Raw genomic sequence first — 12698 nt, forward strand, 5'->3', positions numbered from 1 at the left:
TATATCTATTGATGGTCAATACTGTACCATTTACTACAATATATGTGTAACCTCACTATATAGATTGATGGTCGGGGATACTTGTAGGTAACTTCAACATTCGGCGCAGTGACGTCAAAGTTATTTCGACATAGGATATAATTATGACATCATAAACATATGTCTAAAAACTATATACGCTTTCCAATGATATAGGATAGAGTTGTGTGTAGGATTAGTATTATACAATGTAAACCTATATGTAGACAGTTCTGGATAGCCAGATTTTCGCCTATATTGTGTACCTTGAGGCTGGTATGTTTTAATTTGTTCTTTTCTTATTTCAATGGAAATTACGCTTTTTTACGAAAAAACGTGATGAATTTAATTGTGATCATTATGACATCACAGATACAACATTTGTTGACTAGTTTGTTCATAAGATAGCTGGTTTTAATTTATAAAAGTGTTTAGTTTAATTATCAAACTGAAACATAACAATTGTGACCTTATCCCCTTTTACATTCAGAGTCTTATATTTCCAACTCATCCAACCGAGAACTTTATACATTACCATTATAGGATTGACTCCTTTATATACAGTAAGGTTTCAGCCGTAAAGATCACCTAGGTAGTGGTGGTGGATGGGTGATGGCAAACCTCAAACCAGCTAAATGACTAGGATGAACGTCAGAGTGACAGTTACATCACGAAATCTTCAAGTGAAGAACTGGTGACACGATATTCAAAAGGGTAGGATGGTAATTAATGTTATTATGGTTCTACAAAAAGCTTGTAGATTATTCATGTAACATTTTTAACGAATGATAGGTGGCTGAAGATTAAAAACGGTGTAACAAAAATACCTCGAGCATGCTGTATATGACTATCCCACCAATCGGATGTCTAAAGTGAAATACAGGTGCGTTGTTATTTTCGTCTTCGACGTTGATGTAGACTTCAACACCTGACTCAAGGGGAGGCTGACCACCATCACTAGCGGTCACGTTAAGGAGGAACGTTCCGACATTGTTCACCATCGAGCTGTAAGCGTATATATCGCCAGTCGTGGCGTTGATGTAGAAATAGCTGGTCCCGTTTGTAATACCCCCCAGTACGTACTTTATACCTTCCGTACCGTTAGTACCATTATCACTATCTACTGCAGTCACCTGTAGAATTTGATTACCAGGTTTAACTTCTGTTTCTTTGACACTCCCCCTATAAGGTGGATTAGAAAATTTGGGATGATTGTCGTTCACGTCTAAAACATTTATCGTTAATTTTGTATTATTCCGAAGGATTTCTGGGTCCTTTCGCAAATTTTCAGCAATAATGGTTAGCTCGAACACACCAATGTGTGACGTGGTTTCCCGGTCTATATCACCGACGGCCCAGATATCACCCTACAAAAAGGAAAAATAATGACATTAATGTGGTTCCAACTTTCTTTTTAATAAAATAATGACAATTTCGTCGTAATAGTGATAATGAAAAATATCGCAAGCGCACAACTATCAAATACGTTTACCCAGGGGGATGAACTTGTTTACCTACGTGTAGTTCATAAACAGATAGCGACAGACATCCTAATTCATTTAACCCCTATCTTTGATCTTGGGGTAAAACGAACACAAGCGTACAACTTCAGAGTAAACATTATTGTAACGGTTTGTTTGGCTGTAATACAAACACATAATACACAGTATGATTTCAGTCAGTTCTGCTGTAATACAAACACGTGGTAAACAGTATTGTTTCGGTCAGTTCTGCTGTAATGCAAACACATGGGAAGCAGTATGGTTTCGGTCAGTTCTGCTGTAATACAAACATGGTAAACAGTACGGTTCTATTTTTTAGATGCAGTTGATGCTACTACTTCCGCATACGTCTTTGATGTTGTATCAATCATCACTAGTGTTGATGTAACCGGTTCCTTGGCTGATGTTTTTTTGGTGTTTCCGGTATGAAATCTTTGATAAGCATACTCTCCCCATACGTCGAAGGGTAATCTCGTTACCAGGTTATTTTCTTGTCCCATAATCCAAAAGGTTTTTTTCCTCCTCATTCTGACATTACAATTAAAATTAGTAATTCTGCTATATCTTCATTCCTGGGGTTTTGTTTTATAGGACTTCGAAATCTACTGTCTGATGCTTTGAAGCTCTGTTTTCCCCTGATACTTTTGTTTTCCATGATCTGGATCTCAGCTTTGAAAGGCGGAATGTCCTAGGTAAGAGTGTTTTCCCCTAGCCATGCTTTGTAAACATCAATCGTTTTGGAAATCTTTAAGAAGTTCCAAAACAATTCTTTAGTTTTATTCAATCCAATCCTGATTAACTGATTCCCGCAATTTCTTTGCTTCATTTTGATTGCAGACCGGGTCCGGGTGACACTTTTGATTGAGCAATGCGATTCACTTCCTTTACAATAGTTTGATTTGACCATGAGTCAGCCGTAACGCTTGCACTGCTTGTGCTAGAAAATTCTCCCCAAAGATGATCACAGGGGAAAAGATGAGGACAAGACAATATGTAAACAAACAGCGGTATATAGTTTCAAAGCTGTGATCCAGATCATGGAAAACAAAAGTATCAGGGGAAAACAGGGCTAAAAAGCAAATGGCTGTAGATTGCACTATAATAGCACTTATGGCAATACACCATATAGTGCCGTTATCAGAGGGCGCATGCTTAATTGGTGTTGTGTAACCTGAAGCCTACTTGGCGGAAGTTATAAGGGGTTATCTCCCTTGTTAAATGAAAACCAATTTGGAAGAGAGCCATACGAGGAAATCAGGCTAAGTTTATCAAAGATTTACTAGCTTAAATACTTTATTTCTTCAATAATTCGATGAATTATGTTTCAGTGTTATATGATGATATGTTGTCAATCTAAATACTGAATTTTCGAATATTTTTTACGATTGGATGGCAAAGGATTGTAAGCACATACATGAAATGGCGTGGTCGACCATTTTATTTTATTTTTTTCGGTAACCCGATATATACAGATGAGACCGTTGATGATAGTCAGAAATTTTTAGAAGTGAAATAGTTGGCAAAGCAAAATGTGAAATTCAATTCAAATGTAACACATATTTTATCGCAACGTTTCTGTTTATGATCGTGAAGATCGAGGCAATTGGCTGACTCGCCCCCATGTGTTACTTAGGGTCGAGTTGTCTTATGCACATAGGTCATTGCAAGGTTATTTATGGAAACGTGATACATAATGCGATTCTTGGTAAATAACTTTTAATTGATATGTTTATATTAACTATTCAACAAAGAAATGTATACGCTAAACAACAATATTAATGACTCTTTTGTTTTCAATAACAAAACAGTGAGCATGTACAGACCTAAAAAAAGGAAGAGGGCAGTCGGTCGACCGGAGCAACCGGAGTCGGGGTCGGGACAGCCACATAATGAACAGCTAGCAGCTGGGAATCCACAGATACCACCTGTACATGTACAGAATGAACAGCCAGTACAGGAAGCGTCAGTATCTCAACTGGGTATGTCGATGCCAATCCCAATAATGAGTGTGCATGCCAATTTAGGCCTGCACGTAGCAGCTAACGTCAAGCAAAAAATCACCAATGGTGATTATATTGAGCTTGCACTCTTGTTGTCTAACTCCATGGGGGAATCTGACCATGCCCACAGAATATCTTTGGTTGATGGGGAGTTGGTAATTAAACCCAAAACACAATCCCCAAAAATTTCTGATATCAGTAAATGGACAGATGCATTTATTATATATATAAGTACCTACACATCTGTTCATCCTGAGCAACTGCATTGGCTGCTGAAATACATGCAGATCGTTCGCCTAGGGGCACAAGGATGTGGTGGTACAGACTGGTTGAAATATGATGAGCAATATAGGCTTAGAAAGTCACATAAACCCCACGAAGCATGGGGCATTATTGACAATGAATTGTACCTAGTATACATGCAGCCACAGAGCTCGAGGCAGGCCTTGCCCAAGACAATGATTTCAATTATAAGGGCACTTGTGCCCGCTCACAGTGTACATACGCTCATAAATGCATGAAGTGTAATGGGGCCCATGCCAGTTTAAGTTGCTTTAAGGCAAACAATCCCTATTCCTTTCGCTCAAAATCAAATTCATACACCCAAAAACATGCACAACCGCAAAATAAGCAAAAGGGGGCCCAAACAGGGTTTATGGACAATGGGAAAAACCCAAATAAAAATCCCAGCTCTTAGTCACTGGGTTGCTAAGTACCCGAATGTGTCTGTTGGGAGGCATTTTCTGCATGGGTGTAAGAATGGCTTCAGACTTCATTATCTTGGCCCAAGGATACCGAGGGAATCAACAAATTTGAAATTTGCGTCCGTATTTTCGGTGCAGACATCTCAGAAAATTATGCAGGAAGTAGAACTAGGTAGAGTGGCAGGTCCTTTTGATGAAAAACCCATGGCTCAGTGGAATAGTTCCCCATAGGAATAGTTCCCAAAAAGGATGGGAAGTGGCGGCAAATAACACATATTTCATGGCCATAAGGGAATAGTGTAAATAGTAATATTGACCCCAATATGGTTTCAGTGCAATACTCGTCATTTGATAAAGTGGTCAAGATGATAGCCGAGTTAGGCAAAGGTGCTTTGTTGGGGAAAATGGATATCAAGTCTGCTTTTCGTCTCCTTTCTATCCATCCAGCTGACTTTCCGTTGTTAGGTTTTAAGTTTCAAGGCAAGTACTTTGTGGACAAATGTTTACCTATGGGTTGCTCGGTGTCGTGTCGTTTATTTGAGAAGTTTTCATATTTCATCGAGTGGATTGTCAAGGAGAAGTCTGGTGAACTAAGTTTAGATCATTATTTAGATGACTTCATATTTGCTGGAAAGGACAAAACAGATACATGTGCTAGGCTTATGTCCATTTTTCAGGAAACCTGTCAAGAGATTGGTATACCTATAGCTGAGGAGAAATCTGAGGGTCCAACCACAACTTTGATATTCTTAGGTCTTGAAATTGACACTATGGAAATGATAATTAGGGTCCCGCAGGAGAAAGTTGTGGTTCTAAGGACAGAGATTTTGAAGGTTTTAGGTAGTGGTAAAAAAGTGAAATTACAGGAACTACAATCTTTGGCTGGGATAATGTCATTTTGTGCTAAGGCTATAACAATAGCTAGAGCTTTTATTCGGCGTGTTTTTGACGTCATGTCGGGCATAAAAAAAATAACTGCCATAGAGTAAGAATATCTACCGAAATTTGAGCTGACCTAGAAATGTGGTTGCAATTTTTAGATAAATTCAATGGCAAGTGTTATATTTTGGAAAACTTCTGGAGTAGTAATGTAGATTTGGGACTATATACTGACAGTACAGGAAACTGGGAGCTGGGTTGTGGTGCATGTTGGGGCAGTAATTGGATTGTATTCAAATGGCCAAGAGACTGGCAGCAGAAGTCTATCATGAGAGATATAACCTTTCTGGAATCGGTACCTATTATATTGGCAGTTCAAACTTGGTTATCAGAGTTCAGGTCTAAGAAGATCAATTTCTACATAGACAATATTAATTTAGTTACAATTTTGAATAAGAAAGCATCCAAGTCACCTCGGGTTATGTCCTTGGTAAGGCCGCTATTAGTTCACTGCATGCACAACAGCATTCAATTTAAGGCCACACATGTACCTGTGGTGCGTAACACAGCTGCTGATTCATTGTCTCGTTTTCAGTTCACAAGAGTTCGAGAAATACGGCCTTGGGCAAACCAGGAGCCAGCAAAGATACCCGAAGGGTTCCTCTCAACACTCTTGACGGTGAAGTCAACATATTAGTTGAATTATCCGTTTCAAAAAAAAACAAGTGGGTCCTATGCAATGGCTCTGAAAAGTTTTCGACAATTTCAGGAGGAATATTCGCTAGATGTACCCTGGCCCCCTCCACCACAACAAGTTATGCATTATATTGCTTACATGTCTCAAAAAGGTTACTCATACTCCACAATTAAAACTTATCTTGCTGGTTTGAGTTTTAATTGCAAGATAAAAGGTCATGGTGACCCTACCCAACAGTTTATTATCAAAAAGCTACTAGAGGAAGTAAGGAGAGATAGTGTTGGGGTTAGTGATGCCAGATTGCCTATCCCGGTGGATCTGTTAGCTAACATTATATCTGTACTACCAAAAATATGCAGTTCCCGATATGAGGTTGTCTTGTTTAGTTGTGCCTATTCATTAGCATTCTATGGGGTTTTTCGCGTTGGAGAAATCACTGTCAGTAGTAAGGACATGGCTTACAGGGTTGTAACAGTTTCACTTGTGGCTACAATACATCTATCTTCCTCAAAAAATGATCAGTATGGTAAAGGTGCTACTATCATTCTGCCCAGTAATGGTTCCCATTACTGTCCCGTCGGTAACCTTCGCAGGTATATGACAATTAGGCACCTTGGACTGTCTCGCATTGGATTAACACTGTGGTGGCAGTTCAAAGGAAGTATGGTCATTTTTGATGTAAAAAGTAAAATTAGGCACTTGAGGATATTTGAAACTGACCAACCGTCAATTCTTGTCATACACTGTGGGGGTAATGACATAGGTAACACTGGGGTTGGACACATTAGAATAAGATTAAAACATGTATTGGATTTTCTGATGGCAGAGTTCCCAGGGACATTATGGTCTGGTCGCATATTCTGCCACGAACGACTTGGAGGGGGGCCCAAATTCAATCTGCACTGGAAAAAGTAAGGAAGAGATTGAACAGTGCAATCTCTGGACATATGATACAACATGGGCAAGCTGTGGTACATTATCCTGATTTGAAATTAGATGACCATTTTTTTCATGCAGACGGGGTACACTTGTCACCACTGGGAAATGATATATTTCTTAACACTTTACAAGGTGCCTTAGAGAGTTTTAAAACAACAAATAATCGGTTCTTCCCAAGCAGCTACTAATTAACACTTGCATAGTAAGTAACATAGGACAATGGCAACATGTTGGGATTTTGGTCACAGCCTTGTACCGTGATATGTGTCGCCTCCTCTTTTGTCTTCGCTTGGCGGTATACGAGTTTCTTGTGAGCAACTCGTTCATATGGCAGATTTCGCGGTACAAGCTTTCATAAACTCATTGGACTTGTTCATTCATTGATTATTGATTTATTGATTTTATAGTGATTGATTTATATTGCTTATATTGATGTGAATCAGTTGATATCTGTTTCCCAGTATCAACTGATCATTATTGTCATCTGATTGATTTGTAGTCAGCTGAAATCTGTTTCCCAGGATCAGCTGATTAATTGATTTGAATTATATTGCTTAATTGGTTGAGAACTGGTTCTCAGAATCAATCAATTAAATTGTTGATTGAAATAGAAATTTATTGATGGCGTGCCATTATGGTCTATTGGCAGACCGGCCGCTATGCCTATTCAATAAAGCTGTGACCATAAATCCAAATTAAGATTTTGTTATATGTGCATCTATTGATAAAACAAAAAGCCCAGGAATGAAGAATTAGCAGAATTACATATTCCACGGTGGAACCAAGAAATCTTTTGGGATATGGGACAAGAAAAGGACATGGTAACGAGATTTCCCTTCGACGTATGGGGAGAGTATGTTTATCAAAGATTTCATACCGGAAACACCAAAAAACATCAGCCAAGGAACCGGTAACTATCAACACAGGTGATGATTGATACAACATCAAAGACGTATGCGGGAGTAGTAACATCACCTGCATCTAAATAATACACAGATACAGGAGCCACGACGAAAAATGTAAACAACAGGACCTAAGGGAAATACTTCTGCGCCAACTAAAGGATGTAAACAACAGGACCGGAGGGAAATACTTCCGCGTCAACCAAAGGATGTAAACAACAGGACCGGAGGGAAATACTTCCCCGCCAACCAAAGGATGTAAACAACCGGACCGGAGGGAAATACTTCCGCGCCAACCAAAGGATGTAAACAACCGGACCGAAGGGAAATACTTCCGCGCCAACCAAAGGATGTAAACAACAGGACCAGAGGGAGATACTTCCGTGTCAACCAAAGAATGTAAACAACAGGACCGAATGGAAATACTTCCGCGCCAACCAAAGGATGCCAACGATATATCGTTGAGATATTTTCTGTTCATATTTTGCATACATATAACTGGAAACCTACGAATATCAAAAACATGTAAGTATGAAAAACATTACCCCTTTCATTGTCAATTTTCAGGCATTTTACACATAGCTAAACATATATACAAGCTATGACGGGTTTTTTTATAAAAGGGAAATGATACAATGTATATATTGTGATGTCATAAAGAGAAGGAGATCATTATGATTAAAATGTTTATTCAATTTCGGTTTTATCGTCTTTATGACAATTCATAGACAATACAAGCGACAAAACTGATAATAGTAAACTTCATGTATACATGATGAGCTGACTTACAAAGAACCTAAGTTAAAAATAAAAAAAATAACGGATCATTGTGTAGAATATCAAAATAAAACCATTTCAATGCAATAGTTGTTTTTTTTAAATGACCATTCGCTTGTTATTGTTTAAATACCGTTGTATCATTTATCCAGAAGCTGTCGTAGTAGTTGTTTTCCAGTCTGTAGCTCACTATGGCATTAGGTCCCTCGTCAGCATCGGTTGCATTGACTGTGGCAATGAATCGGATGTCATTCGTATAGTTTCCCTCTGTTATAAAGACGGTGTCGACATAGGGAAGAAACACTGGTGCATTATCGTTAACATCTGTCACGTGAACAATTACGATGCACGTGGAGTTGTTCAGGCCGTCAGAAGCGACGACCGTTATGTTGATTTCCGGCTGGGTTTCTNTCCCTCTGTTATAAAGACGGGGTCGACATAGGGAAGAAACACTGGTGCATTATCGTTAACATCTGTCACGTTAACAATCACGATGCAAGTGGAGTTGTTCAGGCCGTCAGAAGCGACGACCGTTATGTTGAGTTCCGGCTGGGTTTCTCGATCAAGCTTGTTCTTTGTTGTTATTGTTCCTGTGTATAAAATTCATCATGATGTACAAATACAGTTTTATGGGATTTTAGGAGACGAGAAAGATTAAGACGAAGATAGCATTGTTTCATTTTACTGTATGCAATTTTACATAAAGTACCAGATATTCTTCATTGACTAATTTCAATAATTATTTTCTTTTATGGTGGTTCTCTGGTAAAAAAAATAATTCAATTTACAATTTAATATTTGAAAATAATATAGAGCAACGTAAGCGATGCTGCCAATTCACAATCTGACTCACACTTTGATTCACAAAAAAACCCAAATAATTATATTCCCTCGTACCAGAACTTACTACGTGCATAATTTACATTTTTGTTTGTTAAATTCATAAAACGGACAATCAAAAATAAAATTCAATCTTTTTCTTAAAAATACAGAACATTTTGTACTAAATATATATAATTACACTGACCAGACTCTCTGCTTAAGGTCATAAGGGATATCGCTATAAATTCTAATTTTCGAACAGAAATGTACAATAGTATATTTATTATCACTTATTGCATAATATATCACCTCTTTTATTGTTACTTGGTTAATGTTTATTGAGATTGAATTAACGTCTATTGTAATTGGGTTAGCAGTCCTTGGGATCTATATTTTCAATAATCGGTGATTGACTATATTCATTATGTGATAGTGTGTATCCCTTATGTATTAAGAACTCTTTTAACAACTTGATAAAGTTTCTACCAGAGTGTGATATATAATAAGATGTTGCTACCAGTTATATGTCATAGATGTTTAACTATATAACACTATATAAAAGTTCACCTGATGAGTTGTCTTTGATTGTTAGCGGCCCGTAGGTATCGTGTAACAATGTATAAATCGGAGGCGCTCCTACGGTATCAATGTCGGAGGCTGTAACTGTGATAACGATTGTGTCAACAGGCGAAGACTCTGGAACAGACCCCTGATACTCGGCCTTTGTAAATTTTGGCGGAACATCATTTACATCTTCAACAGTTACAGTCAGCAATGCTGTAAAATGAATACATACTGTATAATAGTTGTGTATTAACGCGACCAGTTATGTTTTAATATAAACACACGTTATACACGTAGTTGTGTATTACATGTAGCAGTTAGTTATGATTTAATATTTACATTTGCACTGCATAGTGCCTAGATAACTCTACTGGTCCCATTGTAACATATTTTCCAATGAACTACGACGGGGATTAGGTCAGTGTAGTGATACATAATTTGTTTGCCAGAACTACTTCGATCATATAATCGGTCGTGTTCTTCAGAGCAGAAACAATCGCTTTCGTCCTCGTTGTCCCGCTCTTGTAACTGGCGAAAAAAGTATTGTTGTCCGTAAGCCGGTCCCCGAAAATGGCCCACTTTCTATCGTTCTGGCCATGACCAACACGTGTACCACAGCTTCAACGGAAAACAAAGTCATACCCATCACAGTTTTAACAGAAAGCACAGCATCTCACTTGTCTACTCCATCTTCTGCATATCAGTCAAATTCGTCTTCATTCACGTCAGGTTTCTTTAGTAATTCTACCTTTCATGGATGTCCATTTACCTTCGCTAAACAGTGAAAACTTGTGTCAGCCGACTCAAAACTTTCAATAATGACCGCCTCCGCCAGCTGTCCTCTGACCTAATTACCGCCGTTGTGTCTTAAAATGTTATTGTATGACAGTTAAATCGCTAAATGACCACAACATATATTAAAATGGTCACATGTTAGTATACAAATTGGTAATTGAAATATATGCATTTAAATTAAAAAAAAAATCAATTATTAAATTGATGTGTTTACTGTGGAACTTAATTGTTTATTGTTTTTGTCGGCTTGGTTGCCCTTGACAACGACTCTGGAATGCGAAACTAACCGGCTGTTCCGAACAATTTACCGCTGACCCAGTCGGTGTGTATAAGAGTTTTAAAACAGCAATTAACAACACTCGCAACATTGCACAACTAATGTTGTTGGTTTGGAATATAAATATAAGGATTGGTTGTCATATTTTTGACGTGTATTGGCGTGTAAACTTCATCCGGCTTGCGATATATAAAACATGGTGCGCTAACGCGCACAATTCAATATATCGCAAGCCCGATGTAGTTTACACGCAAATAACTGACAGGTTAATGGACAGCGACTGACATGTTAATAGACAGCTACTGACATGTTAATGGACAGCTACTGACGTGTTAATGAACAATAACTGACGTGATAAAGGACAGTTACTGAGGTTTTAATGGACAGCTACTGATGTGATAATGGACAGCTACTGACGTGTTAATGGACAGCTACTGACGTGTTAATGGACACCTACAGACGTGTTAATAGACAGCTACTGACGTGATAATGGACAGCTTTGACGTGTTAATGGACAGATACTGACATGGTAATAAACAGTTACTGACGTAATAAAAGACTACAACTGACCTGTTGATAGACAGCTACAGACATGTTAATAGACAGCTACTGACGTGATAATGGACAGCTTTGACGTGTTAATAGACAGCTACTGATGTGATAATGGACAGCTGCTGGCGTGATAATGGACAGCTTTGACGTGTTAATGGACAGATACCGACATGGTAATAAACAGTTACTGACGTAATAAAGGACAACAACTGACCTGTTGATAGACAGCTACATCCGTGTTAATAGACAGCTACTGATGTGATAATGGACAGCTGCTGGCGTGATAATGGACAGCTTTGACGTGTTAATGGACAGATACCGACATGGTAATAAACAGTTACTGACGTAATAAAGGACAACAACTGACCTGTTGATAGACAGCTACATCCGTGATAATAGACAGCTACTGATGTGATAATGGACAGCTGCTGGCGTGATAATGGACAGCTTTGACGTGTTAATGGACAGATACCGACATGGTAATAAACAGTTACTGACGTAATAAAGGACAACAACTGACCTGTTGATAGACAGCTACATCCGTGATAATAGACAGCTATTGACGTGATAATGGACAGCTCTGACATGTTCATGGACAGTTACTGACATTTTAATTGACTGCGACTAACGTATTAATAGACAGCAACTGGTGTGATAACTGACAGCTACTGACGCGTTGTTGGATAGCTAATTACTTGTTAATGGACAGCTACTGATGCGTTGTTGGACAGCTACTGACATGATAATGGATAGCAACTGTCGAGATAATTGACAGCTACTGACATGTTAATGGACAGCTACTGACATTTTAATTGACTGCGACTGACGTATCAATAGACAGCTACTGGTGTGATAACTGACAGCTACTGACGCGTTGTTGGACAGCTAATTACTTGTTAATTGACAGCTAAAGACATGTTAATGGACAGGTATTGACATGTTAATGGACAGCGACTAACGTGTGCTAATATACAGCTAGTGAGCTGATAATGGATAGCTACTGATGAGATAATTGACAGCTACTGACATGTTAATGGAAAACGACTGTCGTGTTAATAGACAGCTACTGACGGGTTAATGGACAGCTACTGACGTATTAATAGACAGCTACTGACGTGTTAATGGACAGCTACTGACATGGTAATAAACAGTTACCGACTTGATAAAGGACAACAAATGACTTGCTGAAAGACAGCTACTGATGTGATATTGGACAGCTGCTGGCGTGATAATGACCAGCTACTGACGTGTTAATGGACAGTTACTGACA

The 12698-nt window shown here is 38.5% G+C and overlaps 1 protein-coding gene across 1 annotated transcript in view; it reads right to left on the reverse strand.

Annotated features, from left to right (window-relative positions):
• Positions 1-12698, reverse strand: part of LOC110448794 (cadherin-23-like) — a gene marked incomplete at its 3' end in the record, with an annotated part of 51840 nt that overhangs the window by 21103 nt on the left and 18039 nt on the right. Inside the window, exons 12-15 of the mRNA XM_021495238.1 lie at positions 9808-10017; positions 8956-9008; positions 8552-8806; positions 846-1385 (exon numbers count right to left, since the gene is read on the reverse strand). Of these exons, the coding sequence (XP_021350913.1) occupies positions 846-1385; positions 8552-8806; positions 8956-9008; positions 9808-10017 (1058 nt within the window). The remainder of the gene's footprint in view (positions 1-845; positions 1386-8551; positions 8807-8955; positions 9009-9807; positions 10018-12698) is intronic.

The sequence above is a fragment of the Mizuhopecten yessoensis genome, unplaced genomic scaffold (genome assembly GCF_002113885.1).
Source record: "Mizuhopecten yessoensis strain PY_sf001 unplaced genomic scaffold, ASM211388v2 scaffold4303, whole genome shotgun sequence".
In the NCBI taxonomy this organism is placed as follows: Eukaryota; Metazoa; Mollusca; class Bivalvia; order Pectinida; family Pectinidae; genus Mizuhopecten; species Mizuhopecten yessoensis.